This window comes from Musca autumnalis, unplaced genomic scaffold (assembly GCF_047663935.1).
Source record: "Musca autumnalis isolate F117 unplaced genomic scaffold, ASM4766393v1 scaffold_4, whole genome shotgun sequence".
Lineage (NCBI taxonomy): Eukaryota > Metazoa > Arthropoda > Insecta > Diptera > Muscidae > Musca > Musca autumnalis.
In genome coordinates this window covers 39,934,397-39,960,907 of record NW_027411977.1, presented here as the reverse complement: position 1 = coordinate 39,960,907, position 26,511 = coordinate 39,934,397, and the positions used below count along the sequence as shown (strand labels likewise).

General features: G+C 41.0%; 2 protein-coding genes across 4 annotated transcripts in view; one reads left to right on the top strand and one right to left on the bottom strand.

Annotated features, from left to right (window-relative positions):
- Positions 1–26,511, top strand: part of l(3)72Dp (gamma-glutamyl hydrolase) — a 68,439-nt gene that overhangs the window by 5,629 nt on the left and 36,299 nt on the right. Inside the window, exons 1-2 of one of the 3 annotated variants that reach the window (XM_073986467.1) lie at positions 25,180–25,199; positions 25,296–25,709. In XM_073986467.1, the coding sequence (XP_073842568.1) occupies positions 25,396–25,709 (314 nt within the window). In that variant the 5' untranslated portion in view covers positions 25,180–25,199; positions 25,296–25,395. Of the gene's footprint in view, positions 1–25,089; positions 25,710–26,511 lie in introns of those variants that run through there. The other 2 variants (XM_073986466.1, XM_073986465.1) reach the window with 2 other exon arrangements.
- Positions 6,324–7,851, bottom strand: LOC141402246 (uncharacterized). The gene has a single exon (XM_073983138.1). The coding sequence runs from the start codon at positions 7,790–7,792 to the stop codon at positions 6,377–6,379; it is 1,416 nt and encodes a 471-aa protein (XP_073839239.1). The 5' UTR covers positions 7,793–7,851; the 3' UTR covers positions 6,324–6,376.

The following is a 26,511-nucleotide window of genomic DNA, read 5'->3' as shown; positions in this document are numbered from 1 at the left end:
ATTCGCTGCCTCAATTACGACGGCATTTTTTTTCTGGGGCAAGTCCATACTTCTCGAGAAAACAGCCCGAAAGTTGTAAAAATCCCTATGGCACCATATTTAGTCACTGGAGAGGACTATAACTCCCGAACTGATCAACCTATTTGGTCCAAAATTTTGGTCATTTTTTGTCCAAACTTAGTTTCAGTTCGAAGATAGACAACAACTTCCCGTACTTCCCCTTAATATTTAAAAATGTCACTGAATGGGGCAACAAATTTGGTCCAAACTTTGGATCTCCTAATATTTGTCCAAATTTAAATTAGCTTCTTAAATGACCGATATCGATCTTCTGCTTAGGGTACCTCTACCACAAAAGATCAACATTTGTGTCAGTTCGAAAATCGTGGTAGTGGGCGCGATATCTATTAAACAGATATGACTCTAAAATAAGATCCACTTCGGTCCTTTTTCTCCCCAACACCTTTGAACTTTCAAACCCAATTCACATTTTTGTCGGCAGGTTCAAATGTCCAAAAATTGCCATAAAATTCTGAAAAGACCCTTAATACAATACATAATAGGCTGAGGGCATATTTCTGTAGGCAAAGCCGACTGATACTTTTTTACTTGTTTTACGTTGAACGAAGACTCTCCTACGAGAATAAGAGATGATTGCCACAGTTTGCCATACATCACCACGCGGTCTGATTTTCCCATGCCTCACAAAGCTGTCCATTTCCCTCACATCTTCGGCCAGCTGAGAGAATTTTCCGGGACATCATCACGGCTGCAGTTGCTGGTCGAATACGCGAAATATGACAAAATTCCCCAGCAGAGGCGCCGGCTATGGCAAATGAATTTCGTCGCGGGAACCATTAAGACCTAAGAGTTAGGGAAAAAAGTGGCTGAATTGTGGGCAACTGTTAAATCACTCTCGAATCCGGGAAAACAGAATGATAGAACAACTGTGACTTTCAAAGGCGTAATACTTAGAGATCCGAAGAGGTGCGCGTGAAATTTTAACCGGCAATGCATAGAGTACCCCGATAGTGATAGAACGAAAAGGAGAGTGCTACGCCGTGTGAAAGGTACCACCACAATTTAGAATAAGCTATGTTGCAGCTATCATTCGTAACGCAAAATAATTCTAAGCTATGGGCCCACACTGATTCTTAAAGGAAATGCCTAAGCAACTGAAAGAACCGGGAGTTGAGTATTTGAAAAGTATCCTCAATCTCTCGTTAGCTAAACATATTATACCAGAAGACTGGAAGGTTGTCTGAAGATCTAGAGGCACAACTACTCCCTATGATGAGAAGCAGTTTCCAGGTTGTCCAACATCAGCATGTATTCCGGAAAATGCACAGTTCCACAATAGCATTGGGCGCCATGTTCATACATATAAGTCAAAGACTGAACCAGAACAGTTCATGGTGGCTCTTAACCTATCAAAGGCCTTTGATACGGTCAACCATGTCAAGCTGTTTGAGGACATAGAGAAGATTTCTATCTAGTCGTATTTGAAAAGTTGGATTATCAACTATAAGTGTGGACGCCAGCCGTTTGTGGAATTCAGAAACAATTCCACGCAGGGAAATATCCCCGGAACTGTTTAACCTCTCCCTTTCTGAAATTCCACTCCCTCTAGACAGCATAGCGATCTTATGTATCCATCAGGGGAATATGATAATATCCGTCGCTACATTTACTGGAGCCACCGTGGTGCAGTGGTAAGTACGTCCGCCTAGCACGCAGAAGGTCGTCGGTTCAATCCCTCACGAGAGCATCAAAATTTTCAACGGTGGCAAATCCCCTTAGTGTAATTAATGCTGCCTTACATTTGCTGAGTATTTCAGCCATGAAAAGCTACTCTACATGTGGTACGGTAAGACACGCCGTTTGGATTCGGGAATAAAAGGTAGGACCCATATCATTGACCTAATATGAATCTGCATGCACTCATTGATATGAGAGAAGTCTCACTTGTCCCTTCGGGGATGTTGTAGAAACATGTATATGTATATAAATGTAGTGCTCCCCTTGAAGATTCTGGTTTATGGTGTCCTGATTCCGACCTCAAACTACCCTAAAATATAGGGTATCATGTTTAAGTCCTCCGCGCAAATCACAGCTATTTGCGAAAATATCAGAATTAGGAACAAGGTTCTCAGGTCGCTGGTCAGAAGTATATGCGACGCAGATAAGGAAGTCTTTCTGCCCTCTTACAAACCAATAGGCTGGTCTGTGGTAAGCTATTTGGCGGCAGTGTGGTATGCAACAATTAGCGAAACGCAGTGGAAGAATATTTAAACCTGCCACAAATACTGCCCTGAGGATGTAACAGGATGTCTCCTCATGACACCAATGGACCATCTTCATGGAGAGACGAAGATTTTACCAGTGCATCAACACAATATGATCTTGGGTGTTACAGTCATGATCAAGTGGACAGGCTTCCCCGACCCAGGCACGTCAGCAGAAATTGTCATGAGAGGTCTAAAGTTACATACGAAAGCCCATAAATCTACGAGCCTATCAAGCAGGTCTGGATAGCATTCACACTAATGCAGTTGCGCAGACAGTACAAAGGTAAAGTGCGCATGTCGTACTCGGAGACCACCCCCAGCACAGCAGAAGATCGCCAGGTGTCAAGGCAAACACGAGTGGTTTAAGCAAAGTTAATATCCAAACGATGCAGCCGCCATAGTTCATATAGGGGTCGAATTGATGGCACCATAACCAAAATATGTTTGCATTCATCGGTGTGAAGGGCATAACAGGTTCGGTTCAACGACATTTAACACATCTGTTCTCGCCTCTATGAACTTTGTTATTTCATTTCAAACATCTCAACATGTATTATTTTTCTTTATCGAAGTTCATTTATATGGAATCAATATTACTGCAATGGTTTCATTCATTTTTTCATGGCTAACGTTAGGGAAATTAGTAAAAAAAATAACATAAGACGCTCCACTCCTCCATAGGCCTAGATTGATTCAATAAAAATGTTAATCTTACATTGACCAAAAAAATCAAATTATTGATTAGAATCAAATTACAAGGCGTAACATATCAAATTATTTACACACACGCAAATCAGCCAAAAAGCCCATTAAAACCCGCTATAGTGTAAAATAGCAACAAGCACAACCTTCATCAATTAAAGTAAAATATAATTACCAAAAAAAGACTAACCCAAACCCATTTTTTCATTTACTTCAATTAAAATTACGAACTTCAACAGTTGGTCCGAGCTCAATTTACGCATTGCGAGTCGACACCATTAACTTGATCTTCTCACCGTTTACCGCCAGACCCACTTCAGCAGATTCTCCTTCGACCTTCATAAAGGTATCAGTTACTTCTTTTAATGATGTCTATATCATCAGCATAGACAAGTAACATGTGTCCATTGGTGTAGATTGTGCCACTTCTTTTGACGTTTGCCTCTCGAATAACCTTTTCCAGCAGGATGTTGAAGAGATCACACGAGAGGCTGTCTCCTTGCTGAAACCCCTTTTGGTACAAAATTCTTCGGAGAGGTTCTTTCCTATTTTAACTGAGGATCTCGTGTCAGTTAAAGTCATTTTACAAAGCCGAATGAGCTTTGCGGGGATACAAAATTCAGGCATGGCCTGGAATACCTTTGAACGTAGTGGGCTGTCGAAGGCTGCTTTATAATCTACAAAAATGTGGTAGGTGTCGATCTGCATCTCTTGGGTCTTCTTCAGGATTTGCCGCAGGGTAAATATCTGGTCAATGGTGGACTTGCCAGGTCTAAAGCCGCATTGGTATGGTCCAATTATATCGTTGACCATAGGCTTTAGTTGTTCGCACAATATCCCTGACACGATCTTGTAGGCAATAGGGAGTAGACTTATGCCCCTATAGTTAGAGCATACAGTCTTATATCCCTTCTTGTGGACTGGGCACAGGATACTCAGGTTCCAATCGTCGGGTACTCGTTCTTCCTGCCAGATGGTGCTAACTAGCTGATGAATATACCTTATCAGCGTGTCGCCTCCGGTTTTGAACAGCTCGGCTGGTAAGCCATCGGCTCCTGCTGCCTTATTATTCTTCAGCCGATTTATTGCTGTCTTTACCAGCTCGGCTGGTAAGCCATCGGCTCCTGCTGCCTTATTATTCTTCAGCCGATTTATTGCTGTCTTTACCTCATCTTGGCTGGGCGGTATACATTCAGTACCATCTTCTGGGATTGGGTATGTGGTATCTTCGTCGTCTTCGCTGCTATTGGATACCAACAGTTTCCAACTATCAGTTACCAAATTACCTTGCTGGTCTCTACAGGAGAATGTGCCTGTACCAAAGCCATCAGTTTGATGCATGACTCTTTGGTAGAATTTTCGGACTTCATTCTGGTTCCTGTACATCTCGATTTTTTCACACTCCCGCTTTTCCATCTCTCTCTTTTTCCTGCAGAAAAGACGTTTCTCCTCTCTCCTTTTCTCCCGATATCTCTCTCGTGCGCTACGCGTCGCTACGGATTGTAAAGTAGCCCTATATGCCGCATTTTTCTCTTCGGTAACAGCACGACACTCCTGATCATACCATGGACTCCTTGGTGGAGATTTCTGGTATCCAAGTATGGATTTTGCGGCTGTTTGCATGGAGTGGGCAATACTTTGCCATTGCGCTGATATTTTATCGGGATGAGGAGCGCTTTGATTAAGCAATTGGGCTAGTTGGGTGGAATATGATGTGGCTATCTGTTGTGATTGCAGCTTATTGATGTCTAACTTTCGTGTTGTGTCTGTTCGTACTTTGTTTGCTACGTTTAACCGGGTGCGTACCTTTGCTGTAACAAGATAGTGGTCCGAATCAATGTTTGCTCCTCGGAACGAACGCACATCCAACACGCTCGATGAATGTCTTCCATCAATCACAACGTGATTAATTTGATTTCTTGTTTTCTGATCTGGAGACAGCCAGGTGCCCTTATGGATGTCGAGATGATGAAATCTGTAGCTGCTAACTACCATGTTTTTTGCAGCTGCGAAGTCTATCAGCCTCATACCATTGTCAGATGTTTCACTGTGGAGGCTGAATTTCCCGACTGTTTTGCCAAAGATATTCTCCTTTCCAATTTTGGCATTAAAATCGCCTAGAATGATTTTAATGTCTTGGGCAGGGCAACTGTCATATGTTTCTTCTAAGCGCTCGTAAAATATATCTTTGGTCTGTTCGTCCTTTTCTTCAGTGGGAGCATGAGCGCAAATAAAGCTGATGTTGAAGAATTTAGCTTTTATTCGAGTTGCAGCAAGTCTTTCATTCACTGGTGTGAAGCTGGAGACCAGGTGTTTTAACCTCCGACCAACTACAAATCCGCAACCAAACTCATGCTTTATGTCATGGCAGCTATAATACTGTGCGTCACCTTTAGGTGTTGTTGTGACGCATTTCCCATTCCATCGTATTTCCTTTATGGCAGTAATGTCGGCCTTGTACTTTTCCAGTACATCTGCCAATGCGTAAACTGCACCTTCTCTATAAAGAGTGCGAACATTCCATGTGCAGATTCGCAGATCATGGTCCTTAAAACGTTTGCGGGGGTCGTCAACTTTAGAGGGATTTGTTTTTCTTTTCTTTTGTTTTTTCATAGTAGACTGCATTTTCTAGGGGAGGGTTACTATCCCTGTGCCCAAACCCAAGTTTTTAACGTTGATGGGTGAACGTGTGTCGAAGGCAGCTCCCCAGGTGACTCCAAGGGGAGGTCAGTGTCCACTTGATATGAAAGAGGGACCAAGATAAATCCTGGACTTTGCCATGTTAAAGCCGGTCAGGACCGTTCCTTGGTATCTTTCATCCCCTACGTCACCCAGACCCCATAGCACGGGAATTTTTGCAGTTTTTGGTAATTTTGGTCGATATATCGTTAGAATTTCTGCTTTTACACATATATTATAAATAATGATAAATTTCAATATAAAATGGACGCTGAAATATTTTTGGCCAAAAAAAAAATCGATTTGAGACCATAGTGCAATGGGTCAATTGACGGTCAGTGAGATCAACAAGAGTAATATCAAAATTGAAAAAAAAAAACAGAGATGAGTGGGAATCTATTTTTAGTTCAGTTTATGGGACAAATATTCTGTATTGTTCCAAACAATCAAAAGCAAAAGAGAAGAGAAAAAAACTATGTTGCCCTTTGGTGTTTTTAATAATGCAAATATCATTTTATTAGTTTTGGTCTGGATCATGAACTAAATAACAAACATATTTTTATAATTTTTTTCTTTTTATAAGAAACTAAACTAAAATTACATAACCTTTGTTTGTTTCTTTAGTAAACATTGTTAATAATACTGTCACAACAAAATAACGGATGGATGCGCATAGATAGAGAAATAGTCATGTATTAAGGCTTTACTTAGGCATGTGGAGATTTAAGTCGTTGAGTTATGTATGTGAAGCTTTTCGATAGTGGTATAGCAGTTAGCTCACCACCATGATCACCAAGACGTATAGCTTCTAATTGAGGTAAAGTGTTCAACACGGTTGGAGGTGGTATAACGACAGTATAATGGGTATCGGGAGTATCAACTGTGTAATATGTGGTATCAATGTTTGCTGTATTTGGTATATTGAAGGGTTCATCTAAGGCCGCCAGCGAGTGAAGAATACCATTATCTCCATTATCTAAGACATTGTTAAGGCCAATATTGTTACCATTCAAAATTGAATGACCATTGATATTCAAAGAGTGGCCGCCATTTCCGTTGCCATTGGTTTTACTATTTCCATTGCTTCCATTGCTGTGACCATTTCCATTACTAGCATGGCCGCCATTTCCATTGCTGTGACCATTTCCGTTGCCATTATTGTGAGCATTTCCGTTTCCATGACCATTTCCTCCATTGCTAATGCCACGTCCATTTCCGTTTCCATGACCGCCATTTCCATTTTCTTTTCCATGACCATTTGCTTTTCCATTGCCGTTGCCCTTTCCATTGCTTTGACCATTTCCGTTGCCATTATTGTGAGCATTTCCGTTTCCATGACCATTTCCTCCATTGCTAATGCCACGTCCATTTCCGTTCCCATGGCCGCCATTTCCATTTTCTTTTCCATTACCATTTCGTCCCTGTCCATTATCACTGCTCAACAAATCACCTGCGTTTCCCGAGCCCAAGGCATGAGCCTCAGCTTTGGCAGTTAAAATGTATGTTGTTATCAATTGCTGCTGTTGCTGGTGACCAATCTCTTGACCTACTCTTTCCAGCTCCGAAGAGGAAGAAGAACGTCTAGGTGCTGTTGATAACTGTTTACGCTGCTTCTGCTTGTTAAGCAACAATTCACGCGTGTTCTGTTGCAGCTCATTCAATTGCAGAGAATTCAAATCATTTTCCGATGAACCATTTCCATTGGTCTCATCGTTGTCGGGAGCCAAAGCTGCCATTAAGGCTGCCTCACGGTATGCCTCAAAATGAGCCTGTCGTGCCAGCTCCACTTCGGGCGTATCGGTTACTGGTTCAGGTGCACGATTTAAATCGATCATAGTTTCCATAGTACTCGTTTCCGTTTGTTCACCGCCATCACTACTGCCATTTGCTGGTGAATCTTGTTGTTCCAAACCATTTGCCGAACCTTCGTCAGTCATTGGACTTTCGACAGCTGGCAAATTTTCACTGTTATGTATAATTGTATAAAATCCATTAATTGGCTGATCACCAGCTGCATGTCCTGCCTGAGATATATCCGTGTTTAGGGAAATCAAGTGAGATGGAAAATGATTTCGCGATGCCGTCACTATTGTAATGATTACACAAACGATTATGATTTTCATGATTTTCTTTAGATGGTCCGTTCTTTAATTGCTACTGAAGATGCTGTGGCTTTGTTCGTTGTTAGAATGTTTCTGATGTCGAATAGCTCTGGGCACCTAGAATTTATAGTTACTTGCAATTGTTTACACCTAAAAATGCATTTGTTTTTAAGAATGGCCCAGAATTGCCTCTCAAGTGTGGCCAGTGACCAGTTTTATTGTTGGTTATTGTTTTCTCATATATCATAACTTAAGTTAAAAGATTTCTTGCTTGACCTCGAGACTGGCGCCTGCCCTTCTGTATGACTGTCAAAATGTAAACGATATCAAAAAGTACCAGTAGTGCGTTGGTTAGGATTGATGGATGGATGGATAGACGGGATGGTGTCACTGTTGTCTTCATGGTATGTGTACCATCATAATGAAGGTGAGAAAAATCTTCGCTGTAAAGACAGCTCTAAATATTTGATTACAACTTATTGTTTATCGTAAAGTATGTCAGTAATAAAAAACAAAATTCGTATTTCTTTGGATGAATGGAGCATGAATGCGATTTCCTTGAAATAAATTCAACTGAGGAATTTTTTTGGGGAATAGTACCCATATTTATCCTGACGTAGGGGATGAGAGATAGCAAGGAACGGTCCCGCCTGGCTAAAACATGGCAAAGCCCAGTATTTATCTTGATCCCTCTTTCATCTCAAGTGGACACTGACCTCCCCGTGGTGTCACCTGGAAGCTGCCTTTAACACCCGTTAGTGAGCTGGGTGCCACCGTGGTGCAATGGTATGCACACCCGCCTTGCACACATAAGGTCGTGGGTTCAATTCCCCGGCAAGGCAACATCAAGACACTTTTCAACGGTGGCAAAATACCCCTCAGTAATGTTGGCGACATTTCCTGAGTATTTCAGCCATGTAAAACTTCTCTATAAAATTGGTGTCTTAGACACGCCGTTCGGACTCGGCGATAAACTGTAGGTCCCATATTATTGAGCTAATGTGAATCGGGGTGCACTCATGGATATGAGAGAAGTCTCCCTTGTCCCGTATGGGGTGTTTGTGGAACAATTATTATAAAGGTAGTGAGCTAACATGTGCCGCGCGTTCACCCATAAGAACGTTAAGAACTTGGGTTTGGGCGCCGGGTTAGTAATCCTCCCCTAGAAAAAGCAGCCTACTATGAAAAAACAAAAGAAAAACAAATCCCTCTAAAGTTGACGACCCCCGCAAACGTTTTGTTAAAACACCTGGTCTCCAGCTTCAGACCCGTGAATGAAAGACTTGCTACAATTCGAATAAAAGCAAAATTCTTCAACATCAGAAGACAAGGACGAACAGAACAAAGATATATTTTATGATCTTACTTACTTACTTACTTAGCTGGCCCATTACAGAACATTTGTTCTATAGGCCGAACTAAGAAGAGATCTCCATTCCTCTCTATTTGTTGCTTTGCTCTCTGGAATACCGCGCCTTTTCATCTCAACATCCACTTGTTTGCGCCATCTATTCCTTGGCCTGCCAATTCTGCGTGCACCGCCATGTGGCATGTATTCATACGCCTTTTTAGCGGGTTCATCATCGCTCATTCTTATGATATGGCCTAGCCAACGCAATCGCTGCATCTCGATACGTTTAACAATATTCATGTCGTTGTATAGCAGATACAGCTCGTGGTTCATGCGACGTCGATATTCACCGTCAACGCAGATTGGTCCGTAGATCTTTCGAAGAATTTTTCTCTCAAACACACCAAGCACTGCCATGTCTGCTTGCGCAAGTACCCAGGCTTCGGAGCCATACATCAGCACGGGTAGTATCAGTGTTTTGTAGAGCGTTATTTTTGTTTGACGAGATGTGGCTTTGTTTTTAAACTGCTTACTTAATCCAAAGTAGCATCTGTTGGCCAATACAATTCTTCTTTTTATTTCACAACTGATGTCGTTTGTTGTGTTGACGGAGGTGCCGAGGTAGACGAAGTCTTTTACTACCTCAATATTATAGGAACCAACATCCACAGTCGGTCCGAGCTCAATGGACGCATTGCGCGTCGACACCATCAACTTGGTCTTCTCACCGTTTACCGCCAGACCCACTTTAGCAGATTCTCCTTCGACCTTTATAAAGGTATCAGTTACTTCTTTTACTGATCGACCCATGATGTCTATATCATCAGCATAAGCAAGTAACATGTGACTATTGGTGTAGATTGTGCCACTTCTTTTGACGTTTGCCTCTCGTATAACCTTTTCTAGCAGGATGTTGAAGAGGTCACACGAAAGGCTGTCTCCTTGTCTGAAACCTCTTTTGGTACCAAACTCTTCGGAGAGGTTCTTTCCTATTTTAACTGAGGACCTCGTGTCAGTTAAAGTCATTTTACAAAGCCGGATGAGCTTTGCGGGAATACCAAATTCAGACATGGCTTGGAATACCTTTGAGCGCAGCGGACTGTCGAAGGCTGCTTTATAATCGACAAAAAGGTGGTAGGTGTCGATCTGCATCTCTTGGGTCTTCTCCAGGATTTGCCGCAGGGTAAATATCTGGTCAATGGTGGACTTGCCAGGTCTAAAGCCGCATTGGTATGGTCCAATAATCTCGTTGACCATTGGCTTTAGTCGTTCGCACAATATCCCTGACACGATCTTGTAGGCAATAGGGAGTAGACTTATGCCCCTATAGTTAGAGCATACAGTCTTATCTCCCTTCTTGTGGACGGGGCACAGGATACTCAGGTTCCAATCGTCGGGTACTCGTTCTTCCTGCCAGATGGTGCTAACTAGCTGATGAATACACCTTATCAGCGTGTCGCCTCCGGTTTTGAACAGCTCGGCTGGTAAGCCATCGGCCCCTGCTGCCTTATTATTCTTCAGCCGATTTATTGCTGTCTTTACCTCATCTTGGCTGAGCAGTATACATTCAATACCATCTTCTGGGATTGGGACTGTGGTATCTTCGTCTTCTTCGCTGCTATTGGATACCAACAGATTTGAAAAATGTTCTTTCCATATCCTGAGTATACTATCTGTATCAGTTACCAAATTACCTTGCTGGTCTCTACAGGAGGATGTGCCTGTACCAAAGCCATCAGTTTGATGCTTGACTCTTTGGTAGAATTTTCGGACTTCATTCTGGCTCCTGTACATCTCGATTTTTTCACACTCCCGCTTTTCCATCTCTCTCTTTTTCCTGCGGAAAAGACGTTTCTCCTCTCTCCTTTTCTCCCTGTATCTCTCTCGTGCGCTACGCGTTGCTACGGATTGTAAAGTAGCCTTATATGCCGCATTTTTCTCTTCGGTGGCAGCACGACACTCCTCATCATACCATGGATTCCTTGGTGGAGGTCTCTGGTATCCAAGTATGGATTTTGCGGCTGTTTGCATGGAGTGGGCAATGCTTTGCCATTGCGCTGATATGTTATCGGGATGAGGAGGGCTTTGATTAAGCAATTGGGCTAGTTGAGTGGAATATGCTGTGGCTATCTGTTGTGATTGCAGCTTACCGATGTCTAACTTTCGTGTTGTGTCTGCTCGTACTTTGTTTGCTACGTTTAAGCGGGTGCGTACCTTTGCTGCAACAAGGTAGTGGTCCGAATCAATGTTTGCGCCTCGGAACGATCGTACATCCAACACGCTCGATGAATGTCTTCCATCTATCACAACATGATCAATTTGGTTTCTTGTTTTCTGATCTGGAGACAGCCAGGTGCCCTTATGAATATCGAGATGATTAAATCTGGTACTGCTAACTACCATGTTTTTTGCAGCTGCAAAGTCTATCAGTCTCATACCATTGTCAGATGTTTCACTGTGGAGACTGAATATTTTATGATCGCTTAGGAGAAACATATGACCGTTGTCCTGCCCATGACATTAAAATTATTCTAGGCGAAAATTGGAAAGGAAAATATCTTTGTCCCAACAGTCGGAAAATTCAGTCTCCACAATGAAACTTCGGACAATGGCATGAGGCTGATAGACTTCGCAGCGGCAAAAACATGGTAGTTAGCAGTACCAGATTTAAACATCTTGACATCCATAAGGGCGCCTGGCTGACGCCGAATCAAAGAACAAAAAGATCACGTTGTGATAGATGGAAGACATTCATCGAGCGTGTTGGATGTGCGCTCGTTCCGAGGAGCAAACATAGGCTCGGACCACTACCTAGTTGCAGTAAAGGTACGCACCCGGTTAAACGTAGCAAACTAAGTACGAACTGACACAACACGAAAGTCAGACATCGGTAAGCTGCAATCACAACAGATAGCCACAGCATATTCCGCTCAACTAGCCCAATTGCTTAATCAAAGCACTCCTCATCCCAATAATATATCAGCGCAATGGCAAAGTATTGCCCAATCCACGCAAGCAGCCGCAAAATCCATACTTGGATACCAGAGACTTCCACCAAGGAGTCAATGGTATGATCAGAGAGAGATACAGGGAGAAAAGGAGAGAGGAGAAACGTCTTTTCCGCAGGAAAAAGAGAGAGATGGAAAAGCGGGAGTGTGAAAAAATCGAGATATACAGGAGCCAGAATGAAGTCTGAAAATTCTACCAAAATGTGAAGCATCAAACTGATGGCTTTGGTACAGGCACCTCCTCCTGTAGAGACCAGCAAGGTAATTTCGTAACTGATACAGATAGTGTGCTCAGGATATGGAAAGGAGAATTTTTCAAACCTGTTGGTATCCAGCGAAGATGACGAAGATACCACAGATCCAATCCCAGAAGATGGTATTGAATGTATATCGCCCAGCTAGATGAGGTAAAAACAGCAATAAACCGGCTGAAGAATAATAAGGCAGCAGGAGCCGATGGCTTACCAGCCGAGCTGTTCAAATCCGGAGGCCACACGCTGATAAGGTATATTCATCAGCTAGTTAGCACCATCTGGCTGGAAGAACGAGTACCCGACGATTGGAACCTGAGTATCCTGTGTCCCGCCCATAAGAAAGGAAATAAGACTGTATGCTCTAACTATAGGGACATAAGTCTACTCCCGCTTGCCTACAAGATCGTGTCAGGGATATTGTGCGAACGACTAAAGCCTATGGTCAACGAGATAATTGGACCATACCAATGTGCCTTTAGACCTGGCAAGTCCACCATTGACCAGCTATTTACCCTGCGGCAAATCCTGGAGAAGACCCAAGAGATGCAGATCGACACCTACCACATTTTTGTCGATTATAAAGCAGCCTTCGACAGCCCACTACGTTAAAGGGTATTCCAGGCCATGTCTGAATTTGGTATCCCCACAAAGCTCATTCGGCTTTGTTAAATGATTTTAACTGACACGAGGTCCTCAGTTAAAATAGGAAAGAACCTCTCCGAAGAGTTTGGTGCCAAAAGAGGTTTCAGACAAGGAGACAGCCTTAAGTGTGATCTCTTCAACATCCTGCTGGAAAAGGTTATACAAGAGGCAAGCGTCAAAAGAAGTGGCACAATCTACACCAATAGCCACATGTTACTTGCTTATGCGGATGATATAGACATCATGGGACGATCAGTAAAAGAAGTAACCGATACCTTTATGTAGGTCGAAGGAGAATCTGCTAAAGTGGGTCTGGCGGTAAACGTCGAGAAGACAAAGTTGATGGTGTCGACGCGCAATGCGTCCATAGAGATCGGTTGTCGTGTTGACGTTGGTTCCTATAATTTTGAGGTAGTAAAAGACTTCGTCTTCCTCGGCAGCGCCGTAAACACAACTAACTACATCAGTTGTGAAATAAAATGAAGAATTGTGTTGGCTAACAGATGCTACTTTGGCCTAAGTAAGCAGTTTAAAAACAAAGCCACATTCCGTCAAACAAAAATCACGCTTTACATAACACTGATACTACCCGTGCTGATGTATGATGCCTGGGTACTTGCGCAAGCAGATAAGGTGAATGACGATGACGGTGAATATCGACGTCGCATGAACCACGAGCTGTATCTGCTATACAACGACTTAAATATAATTAAACGTATTGAGATGCAACGATAGCGCTGGCTAGGTCATATCATAAGAATGAGCGATGATGAGCCCGCTAAAAAGGCGTATAAATATGAGCCGCTTGGCGGTGCACGCAGAATTGGCAGGCCAAAGAATAGATGGCGCAAACAAGTGGATGAAGAGATGACAAGGAGCGATATTCCAGAAAGAGAAGCAATAGACAGAGAGAAATGGAGATATTTTGTTAGTTTGGCCTATAGAACAAATGTTCTGTAATGGGCCAGCTAAGTAAGCTAAGTACCCATATTTATCCTAGTGGACGAATGGTGGTTCTTTGATATGTATGAAAATGCGTCTCATTGAAATTTTCTAAGATGAATTTCAATATTGTGGAGCCTAATATTTTTTTACAACTTAAATCTAGTTCAGACCACTCTTTCTGGCAACTCCCCACAAATGTTACAATTTTTTTTTGGCTGGAGACAAAAGTATCTGTCTTCCATCTTCGGTTACTTCCCTCATAAAAGTAAACAAATTCTAAATGATGCATAAGAGCGGTTTCGGATCGTATGGAAGTCCGTACGCCTGAAACAATGACCCTGGACCTCATAAAATTCTTGAAAGGATCTTTATGAAATTTTTAACGAAGATTCTTCCTAATAAGACTTGCGATGGCCAACTCAAATGCATCTGAGCACACAATCCCCCGACGGCCGGTTCTGTGTAACGGACTGACTCGAGGAAATATCGCCTTGACCAGGGGGCGTCACCCCAGCAACTACTTGTTCGTCTTTTTTTATACCCTCCACCATAGTATGGAGGGCATGTATATTAAGTTGACAACAATGGCATTAAGGTCGAAGCTACAGTCATTTACAAATCGATGTCTTCGATACATATTAAAAATTTGGTGGCCAAATGTCATAACCAATTCCGATCTCTACCAAAGGTGCAGTATCGATCCATTAACAACCATCATACCTCCTTTGTATGGAAGTGAATGAAATGGAAGTGGATAGGGCACACGTTGAGGAAAAATAACGAAAAACTATGCCGGCAAGCCCTAGATTGGAATCCCCAAGGAAGCAGAAAAAGAGGAAGACCTAAAAACTCCTGGAAAAGAAGTCTTATGAAGGAGTTAGAAAGCACCGGAAAATCATGGAGCGAAATAAAAGCACTAGCAAATGACAGAACATCCTGGAGGTTGTTTGTAGAGGCCCTATGCTCATCAAGGAGTTAAACGGAAAAGAAGAAGAAGAAGTATATTAAGTTTGTTTTTCCGTTTGTAATACATTGAAATAATCATCTGCGACCCTATAAAGTATATACATATATTCTTCATCAGGATAAATTTTGATTCGATTTGTGCATGTCTGTTCTTCCGTTTGTGGTAATACTTCCAGCATACACTAAAATCGAGATAGGACGCTGAAATTTTGGGAAGATGCATCTTTTGTGTGCAGGCAGGTCAAGTTCGATGATGAACTATATCGGCACACGTCTTGGTATAGCCCCCATGTAAGGGTTACTTACGCTCGATTTGAATTATTTTGACGTTTTAGTCACATTTTCAAACCGAATTATATACAATTAAAAATTTAGGTTTCCCAGTGATCAGAAAGCTTATACTCCAAAAATTAGGAGGATAGGTCCATGCTTTGGTATAGCCCCCATATATCGGCACCGCCGATTTCTGGTATTTTGACGTTTTTAGTCACATTTTCAAACAGAATTATCTATAATTGGACATTTGGGGTTCTCAGTGGTCACAAAACTTCTTCACTAAAAATCGTCAACATAGGTCCGACCATGTTTTGGTATGGCTCCCATAAAACGGTACCCCCCGAAGTTCGGTATTTTGGGTTTTAGCTAATATTTTTAACCGAAATAGCTGTAATTTGACATTTTGGGTTCTCAGTGGTCACGAAAATTTTCCAACAAAAATCTTCAACATAGGTCCATGTTTTGGTATATTTGGTAATTCGGTACCTTCCGAATTTCGGTATTTTGAAAATTCTAGCTACAATTTTTAACCGAACTAGCTGTAATTTGACATTTGAAGTTCTCAGTAGTCACGAAACTTCCTCACTAAAAATCGTCGACCGGTACCTCCCGATTTTCGGTATTTTGAGGGTCTTAGTTACATTGTTTGAAGGAACTACCAGCAATTTGACGTTTGATGTTCCCTGCAGTTATAAAACATTTCCACCAAAAATTGTAAAGATAGGTGCATACTTTCATATATGTAGCTCCGTAGGGGGTACATTTCACCTGGCTGCCACGCATTTATGCTAACAAGGGTATATACACTTTCATACGGGCAAAATGTGCCTCATCGAAATAATGGATTTAGACCCCAAGTATGTTTGGACGAAATGTGTTTCAGACAATTTGGAGTTGATTTAGTCATGTCTGTCCGTCAGTCTGTCTGGCTAACTGGAGCGCACGTTAACTCTCGAACGGATCAACCGATTTGGTCCAAAATGTGGCTTTCGTAATATTTTGTCCAAGCTTAGTTTAAGTTCGAATATGGGTTATATCGGTCCACTCCTTCCGGTACCTCTCCCACATAACTTCGGAAATGTTCGGAAAATTTATGCGCAACTCTTGAAGAGAGTAACCGATTTGGTCCCTACTTGCACATCGTGAAATTTCTACTAGACTTAGATGAGGTTCCAATATGGACCCAATCCGACCACTCCTTTGTTGTAGCAACTTGTATTCACTGGCCCCCATACCACGGTATAAGTTTCATCAGGGGCAAGTCCATACTTCCTGAGAAAACAGCCTGAAAGTTACAAAAAACCCCTACGACACCGTTTGTAGTTGTTGGAGCGCAAGACAACTCTCGAACAGATCTGCCGATTCGGTCCAAAATGTGGCATTCATAATATTTTGTGCAAACTTAGTTTAAGTTCGAAGATAAGCCGTATCGGTCCACTCCTTCAGGTATCTCCCCCACAAAAGTTCAAAAATGTTCGGAAAATTGTGCGCGCAATAACTCTTGATGAGAGTGACCGATTTGGTCCATACTTTACACATCCTAATATATCTATCAGATATAGATCAGGTTCGAATATGGACTATATTTGTCCACTCCTTCAGGTAACTCCCACACAAAATTTTGGATAAATTCACTTTAAGACCTGCTCTCGAATCACTAAGGGTATATCTCTGTCGGCAAAGCAGACTGATACTTTTTTACTTGTTTAGATTAGATTAGATAATTTAGACATTTGGTGTATCCGTGGTCGAAAATATTTTCCACCTAAAATTGTGAAAGGAAACTAATTATTCAATATTAATCAAGACTACTTTATGGCCCGAGGGCCCGTCTGAACTTAACGAATTTTTACTTGTTTATTGTGGGAGCGCTATGTCTCGGAATGCCGGCTCCGGCCATGATTTCGTTCAGTTTGCCGCCGTCACATCCATTATAGGTCGGTGTCGGTGAGATCCAACGGAATGCGTTAAATTTCAGAAATTGTTCAGGCCTGAACTTTCTGAGGGAGTATAGCGATAGGGATTATGTTGCTTCGTGCTGCGCTAAACTGATCCCCAGTGAGTTTTCGTCATCGGATTATGAAATTCCCCCGCAACTTCCTATACAGCAGTTCGAGCCGCAGGCTTTAACTGTTCCAGTTCCGGATAATGTGACATTCCTGCAGTTTAACTGCGATGATCTTCGTGGCAAGATTAATGAGATCGTTAATTTTATGACTCGTGGCGATTCAAGAAACAAAGCTGAACACCTGTTGTCTTAGGAGTTGTGATGACTACAACGTACTGTGCTTGGACCATACGAGTAGTGAAGGTTGCAGATTTGTAATATTATTGTACAAGTCTGTCCAGAACATACCTATCTCACTTGATATTGCCTATATACTTTGAGTGTATAGCGGTCAAGGGCGGAACCGTTGTTAGCTGTATCCCTCGTCAGGGGTGCCAAGTTGGTGGTTTTCCCGCTACTTTGTGGTGATTTTTGTTTTAAGGTAAAAATCGCTACAGACCTATGGTGCGTATGTGACTATAGCGATTTTTACCTCGGAACAAGTGGCATCCCTGTCCCTCGTTATTCGCCTGACATCAGACCAATGTTAGAAGTGTAGCATGAATGCTACAGCCGTTCGTCATATTCCTGCTGATCGAATATCTGAAATAAGGTTAAATTTCCCAGCAGTGGCGACGGGATTAGCGAATGAGCGTGGTGAGTTTCGACGTACGAATCTTTAGCAAAACCAGAGTCAGAGAGCGGATATTGGAAGTCTATCGATTAGGTGAGTACAGACGAAAAAAGTTGCTAAAGCATTTGAAGTGCTGCAATATTGCAATTGGTAGTTGTAAATTGTGGCCAACGGTTAATGCGTTATCGAACCTTGGGAAAAAGCATTATCGGATATTTGTCATGTTTATTGGTATGATTGTGACAGAACCGAAGAGGTGTGCGGATTATTTTAGCCGACAAATTTTTGGGCAACCCCATAGCGACCGGACAAAGAGAAGTGTTTCACGTCGTTTACAATCTCTTCCACCAGAGGATGAACCACTAAAGTTTACGATAGCTGAAGTTATAGATGTTATCCGAGGTGCAAAATCATCCAAAGCGCTTGAGCATAACGGAATTTCAATGGTAATGCTAAAGTAGCTAAATGAACCAGGGGTCGATTAGATATCGTTAGCCATCCTAATAGTTCCCGAAGTCTGGAAAATGGGAAGGGCCGCCCGACCACTAAAGCCTGCCAAGTGTAATTCATGCAGGCCGACTTCACGTTGGCCACCACAAGCAAATATTGTTGAGGCGTTACTCAGAGCGTGCTATCCAGTTGCGAATCATCAACATGGGTTCCGGAAGCAGCATAGTACCACAACGGCACTGCGCTGTATTTCCACACATATTAGTCGAGGTCTCAAGCAGAACAAGCCTTATCATAGAACACTAATGGTAGCATTGAACCTGTGTGGCCGCCAGTCGTACTTGGAAAGCATAAACAAGATATTAAAATCCCGTAGAATGAAATAGGGAGTTTCCCAAGAATAGATATCTCCAAACCTCCACCTTTCTGCTGAGTACAATAAAGCTCAAATTGACTACCTGATTTAATCCATACCTTTCATAAATTTCAATGGACTCCGAGGTAGCATCGAAGAGATAGTCGAATTAATGATTCGGAAGAATGTGTAGGTTACGATGCGGTAGGAATCGAGGAGTTACCTCGAAAAAGACGTGCCACAACAACAACAATTTGGTGTTTTTCTTAGATACCAGCGAACACGTATCACTGTTTGAGAACTTCATGGCTGATTTACAACATTGAAAAATAAGCTTTATGTGTGAATTGGATTTGTACATAGGATTTAGATGTACGAAGCCCAAAGCTCCACAGAGCGAAACAGAAAGATCCATTCTGGTTTTGTTTGGCTTCTACCTTCACAGATTCCACCCGACACAAATGGGAGAACTACTATTAAGTTTAATTATTACTACCAGACATTTGGACTTAAAATCTGGGAGTTCTATTTCGATCTGTCTGATTGGCACCCTTAGAACTGCAGCATGTTGCTTCCTTATGTATCAATGAGGAAACTGGGTGATACCATTATATGGATAGACTCCACTTTAATGAAACCATTGGATAACAGAAATAAATGCCGAGCTTTCCAAAAACTCGAAGTTGACGTATACATATTGTCGTTCTTACAATGCGTATACGTTTCCAAAGTCAAACACAATATTGACCAGTCCAAATGAATGAAATTAGCTAACAAATAATTTTGTTTCTCCTTTATATTTAGAGTGCAGCCCGATTTTAGGTTAGCTCAATGTTGTTAGCTGACCGGCTTTAACATAGCAATGTTTCGGTTTCCGTGAGTGTCGTGCTGCTTACGATGAGAAAAAATGCGGCGTAAAGGCCAAATCAATAATCAGTTAAACACGTATTACACGAAAAAATAGGATGAGAATCTCCACCTCTTCCCGAGTTATACTTACTTACTTAGCTGGTCCATTACAGAACATTTGTTCCATAGACCGATCTAAGAAAAGATCTCCAATTCCCTCTATTTAGTGATTCGCTTTCTGGAATACCGCCCCTTGTCATCTCTTCATCCACTTGTTTGCGCCATCTATTCTTTGGCCTGCCAATTCTGCGTGCACCGCCATGTGGCCCGAATTTATACGCCTTTTTAGCGGGTTCATCATCGCTCATTCTTTTTATATGGCCTAGCCAACGCAATCGCTGCATCTCGATACGTTTAACTATGATATCGTTGTATAGCAGATACAGCTCGTGGTTCGTACGACGTCGATATTCATCGTCAACGCAGATTGGCCCGTATATCTTTCGTAGAATTTTTCTCTCAAACACGCCAAACACTGCCTTATCTGCTTGCGCAAGTACCCAGGCTTCGGAACCATATATCAGCACGAGCATTATCTGTGTTTTGTAAAGCGTTATTTTGGTTTGACGAGTTGTGGCTTTGTTTTTAAAGTGCTTACTTAAGCCAAAGTAGCATCTGTTGACCAATACAATTCTTCTTTTTATTTCACAACTGATGTCGATTGTTGTGTTTACGGCGGTGCCGAGGTATACGAAGTCTTTTACTACCTCAAAATTATAGGGACCAACTTTAACAGTTGGTCCGATCTCAATGGACGCATTGCGCGTCGACACCATCAACTTGGTCTTCTCACCGTTTACCGCCAGACCCACTTTAGCAGATTCTCCTTCGACCTTTATAAAGGTATCAGTTACTTCTTTTACTGATCGGTCCATGATGTCTATATCATCAGCATAAGCAAGTAACATGTGACTATTGGTGTAGATTGTGCCACTTCTTTTGACGTTTGCCTCTCGTATAATCTTTTCTAGCAGGATGTTGAAAAGATCACACGAAAGGCTGTCTCCTTGCCTGAAACCTCTTCTGATACAAAACTCTTCGGAGAGGTTCTTTCCTATTTTAACTGAAGATCTTGTGTCAGTTAGAGTCATTTTACAAAGCCGAATGAGCTTTGCGGGGATACCAAATTCAGACATTGATTGGAATACCTTTGAACGTAGCGGGCTGTCGAAGGCTGCTTTATAATCGATAGAAAGGTGATAGGTATCGATCTGCATCTCTTGGGTCTTCTCTAGGATTTGGCGCAGGGTAAATATCTGGTCAATGGTGGACTTGCTAGGTCTAAAGCCGCATTGGTATGATCCAATTATTTCGTTGACCATGGGCTTTAGTCGTTCGCACAATATCCCTGGCACTCTCTTGTAGGCGATAGGGAGAAGAGGAGGAGATAGGGAGGAGCATAAAGTCTTATCTCCTTTCTTATGGACGGGACACAGAATGCTCAGGTTCCAATCGTCGGGTACGCGTCCTTTCTGTCAGGTGGAGCTAACTAGCTGATGCATACACCTTATCAGCGTATCGCCTCCGGTTTTAAACAGCTCGGCTGGTAGGCCATCATCTCCTGCTGCCTTATTATTCTTCAGCCGATTTATTGCTGTCTTTACCTCATCTTGGCCGGGTGGTATACATTCAATACCATCTTCTGGGATTGGATATGTGGTATCTTCGTCGACTTCGCTGCTATTGGATACCTACAGTTTTGAAAAATGTTCTTTCCATATCCTGAGCACAGTATCTGTATCAGTTACCAGATTACCTTGCTGGTCTCTTTAAGAGGATGTGCCAGTTCCAAAGCCATCAGTTTGATGTTTCACTCTTTGGTAGAATTTCCGGGTCTCATTCTGTCTCCTGTACATCTCGATTTGTTCACACTCACGCTTTTCCATCTCTCTCTTTTTCCTGCGGAAAAGAAGTTTCTCCTTTTCTCCCGATACCTCTCTCGTGCGCTACGCGTTGCTACTGATTGTAAAGTAGCCCTATATGTCGCATTTTTCTCTTCGGTAGCAGCACGACATTCCTGGTCATACCATGGATTCCTTGGTGGAGGTCTCTGGTATCCAAGTACTGATTTTGCGGCTGTTTTCATGGAGTGGGCAATGTTTTGCCATTGTCCGGATATGTTATCGGGACGAGGAGTGCTTTGATTAAGCAGTTGGGACAGTTGAGTGGAATATGCTGTGGCTATCTGTTGTGATTGCAGCTTACCGATGTCCAACTTCCGTGTTGTGTCTGTTCGCACTTTGTTTGCTACGTTTAATCTGGTACGTACCTTTGCTGCAACAAGGTAGTGGTCTGAGTCTATGTTTGCATCTCGGAACGATCGTACAACCAACACGCTTGATACATGTCTTCCATCTATCACAACATGATCAATTTGATTACTTGTTCATTGATCTGGAGGCATCCAGGTGCCCTTATGAATATCGAGATGATTAGGATGGTACTGCTAACTACCATGTTTTTTGCAGGTGCAAAATCTATCAGCCTCATGCCATTGTCAGATGTTTCACTGTGTGTTTCCGACTGTTGGGCCAAAGATATTCTCCTTTCCAATTTTGGCATTAAAATCGCCTAGAATAATTTTAATGTCATGGGCAGGGCAACGGTCAAAAGTTTCTTCTAAGCGCTCGTAAAATATATCTTTGGTCTGTTCGTCCTTGTCTTCAGTGGGAGCATGAGCGCAAATAAAGCTGATGTTAAAGAATTTTGCTTTTAATCGAATTGCAGCGAGTCTTTCATTCACTGCGGTGAAGCTGGAGACCAGATGTTTTAACCTCCGACCAACTACAAATGCGCAACCAAACTCATGCTTTGTGTCATGGCAGCTATAATACAGTGCGCCAGCTTTAGTTGTTGTTGTGACGCCTTTCCCGTTCCATCGCATTTCCTGTATGGCAGTAATATCGGCCTTTTACTTTTCAAGTACATCTGTCTATGCGTAAACTGCACCTTCTCTATAAAGTGTGCGAACATTCCAGGTGCAGATTCGCAGATCATCCTTAAAACGTTTGCGGGATTCGTCAACTTTAGAAGGGTTTCCTTTTCTTTTCTTTCGTTTTTTCATAGTAGGCTGTTTTTTTCTAGGGGAGGGTTACTAACCCGACGCCCAAACCCAAGTTTTTAACGTTCTTATGACTGAACGCGCGGCACATGTTAGCTCACTACCTTTAACGGGTGTTAAAGGCAGTTACCCAGGTGACACCACGGGTAGGTCAGTGTCTACTTGAGATGAAGGAGGGACCAAGATAAATCCTGGGCTTTGCCATGTTAAAGCCGGTCAGGACTGTTCCTTGGTATCCTCCATCCCCTACGTCACCCCTTCCCGAGTTATAAGCGTGGATTTCATTTAAATGTTTTCTCCACCTCTTTCCGAGTTATAAGCGTGGATTTTATTTAAATGTTTTCTCCACCTCTTTCTGAGTTATAAGCGTTGATTTTATTTAAATGTTTTCTCCACCTTTTTCCGAGTCATAAGCGTGACTATTATTTAAATGTTTTCCCCACTTTTTCCGAGTTATAAGCGTGGATTTCATTTAAGTGTTTTCTCCACCTCTTTCCTTGTTATAATCGTGGACTTTATTTAAATGTTTTAGTCGCCTCTTTCCGAGTAATAAGTGTGAATTTTATTTGATAATACAAATTGTGATTTAGGGTATAAAAAATCCCCATTCCTTTATTGAAATAAATTCGTTAATACCAGTGTTTTCTCCACCTCTTTCCTTGTTATAATCGTGGACTTTATTTAAATGTTTTAGTCGCCTCTTTCCGAGTAATAAGTGTGAATTTTATTTGATAATACAAATTGTGATTTAGGGTATAAAAAATCCCCATTCCTTTATTGAAATAAATTCGTTAATACCAGAATCAATAAAAATAAAAAATGTTATATATAAAGTGTGTGTGTGTATATCACGGTGTTCTTGAATCAAATTTAAATGGAAGGCGCTTACACCTGGGAAGTTTTTGCGGATTCTGAAACTACAATGTTCATAGATAAGAAAAATCAAAAAAACAAAAAAAAAAAAAAATCGCCGGAGCGCTTTTTAAATAAATCGCGATTCAAGTTGTCATTTTTAGGGGTGGTTTAGGTTTTTGCGATTTTGCTTGGAAACCGCAAGTCCTATCAAAATGGGAATAAAGAAAATTTTGTTGCTTTTAAAATTCCCTACAAGATTGACCTTAATGATATTTTCGTAGGTTTTACAAATTTTGAGATAAAGAAGTTGAAATTGGGACAATTCAATTTCAATTCAATTCTGTATCGTCTCCTTATAAAACAATGTCATGACTGCAATTTCCCAACTTAAACTCATATATCTAAAAAAATGGTTCAACCTAGGAAAAATAACATAAGCCAGTCTTGTAGAGAATTTTCACAGCTATAAGATTTTCTCAGGTCCCATGCCGATTAGTCTTGCCGTATTCAAGCAAAATCGCGAAACCCTAACAAAAAAACCTAAAAATGTAAACTGAGCTCCTTTATCTCAAAAATGGAACAGCCTGAGAACAAATCATAAACGTCAATCCTGTAGGGAATTTTCACAGCTACAACATTTTCTTTAGCTCCATTTCCATTGGACTTGCGGTTTCCAAGCAAAATCGTGAAAACCTAAAAAACACCTAAAAATGTGAATTTTGGCTTCGATTTATTTAAAAATCCCTACAGCGATTTTTTTCTTGTTTTTAGATTTTTCTCATCTATGAACATTGCTGTTTCAGAATTCACAAAAACTTCCCCTGTTTTCATTAAAAGTTAGTTAATGCGCACCCTTCATGACATTGTTTTATAATTTGAACTTCAATATCTCAAAAATGATAAATCCTAGGAAAAAGTCATGAAGGTCAATCTTGTAGAGAATTTTCGCTGCTGCAACATTTTCTTTAGTTCCATTACGATACGGCTCGTGGTTTCTAAGCAAAATCTTGAAAACCTAAACAACCCCTAAAAATTTCTACTTGAATCGCGATTTATTCAAAAAGCGCTCCGCCGATTTTTTTTGTTTTTTGATTTTTCCCATCTATGAACATTTTAGTTTCAGAATCCGCAAAAACTTCCCAGGTATAAGCACCTTCCATTTAAATTTGATTCAAGAGCACCGTGATATATAATCAGTTTTCAAGTGATTTCCAATTGAAGGGAGGCACATTTAAAACAGATTTTAAATTTTCATATCACTTCTGTATTGTTTGCCATTGTTTGCTGTTGTTGTTGTTGCATTTAATCGGTAAAGTACCAGTCACAAAAAGCAGCTGCATATTGAAATAAAAACTTCCAAATTTTGTATTCATAAATAATGAGGCATATATTTATGAATACAAAATTTGGAAGTTTTTATTTCAATATGCAGCTGCTTTTTGTGACTGGTACTTTACCGATTAAATGCAACAACAACAACAGCAAACAATGGGTGCAATGTTCCATTAGACGCACAACGTTTTAGCAAAACAAGAATGAAATGCAAAATTTTTGAATTTTAATAAAGAGACAGACAGACAAAAACAAACAACGTCTTTGACAACAAATAAACACAAACAATTTTATTCATTAACCTGCACCACCAGCAGTGCCTTGTAGTAATTTAAGTATTTTAGTTGAGTATAGATTGCACTGCTGGACGACAGCACTTCTTAACGTGTCTGCTATCTGTTGAGTTGTTTTGTTTTTGTGTGTTTATTTTATTTTTCAGAGCGAGCATTGGGTAAAATTGCTGCTGGCTTTAGTAGTTGTTTAGATTGCCACCTGACCACATAATTTTCCGCTTGCTGATCACTGCGACGACTGCGACAATGGACAACTGCAGCAACAACAGCAGAACGCTTATGGCAATATGCTATTTTGGGCTTTTCTTTGCATGCGTAACACTAATGCCGACCTTGGCTACTGGTCGTCTGATAAAATACACCACATCAACCAGAGATATAAATGACAGTCCAGTGGTAAATTTAGATGGGCAAAATCCCACACCGATTGTTGGAATTTTGTCACAGGAAGTTTCCCAATTGATTTTACGCAAATATCCCAACAGTACATTTTCCAGTTATATTGCGGCGTCTTATGTTAAATTTGTTGAAGGTGCTGGTGGTCGTGTTGTACCCATATGGTAAGTAGTTAGTTAATGACAACAGCAGTAGCAAAACGAGCCACAAAAACGTGCTAATGTTTGAATTGGAATATACAGTTGCGAAAACAATAATAGCACCACTGTGAACAATTTGTTTGCCACTACAAAAACAATCAAGATTGCTGTTGTTTCCACTAATGTTGTTGTTAGGTGCATATCCTAAGGTGTCTCCTTTTATAAAAAATAAAATTTACATTCACATTATTATAAATATTTGTTTTTGGCAGCTTTAACCAAAAAAATATCAAAAGAGAGGCGAAAAAATAATAGCATTACTTACATATTCTATAGAAAATATTTTACTTTTGGCACATTTTCTTGTTTGACTTATTGAACACTAATCTCCATTTTTGACATTCCATCTTCAAAAAATACGATGTTTTAAGATAAAATAGGTCGTAAAAGGGCCTACAGTGCAGACAAGCCCAAAATAATGAACAACACTTCTGTTGATAGCAAAGTTTTACAGATAATTTAGCAGATTTGTTTGAAAATTTGCACATGTAAATAAAAATGCTTCCAAACCATTTTTTAAGGAGGTGGTGCTATTATTTTCTTCGCAGTTGTATGTAAATATTTTTTTAATATAATCAATTCTGAATAATTGCCGTTGGGTTCATACAATAGGGAATTTTTTTAATAAAATATTTTTCATGAAGCTTTTTTTTTAAGAAAATATTTTGGGTAGCGTAAATTGTTTAAGAAAATATTTTTTATAGCTAGGATTTTTTAAAGCGTAGATTTTTTAGAAAATATTTTAGCTTGAAGAATGTTTTAAGAA

Coding starts and splice junctions, on each gene's coding strand:
- LOC141402246 (XM_073983138.1), bottom strand. CDS start 7,792: ATGAAAATCATAATCGTTTGTGTAATCATTACAATAGTGACGGCATCG.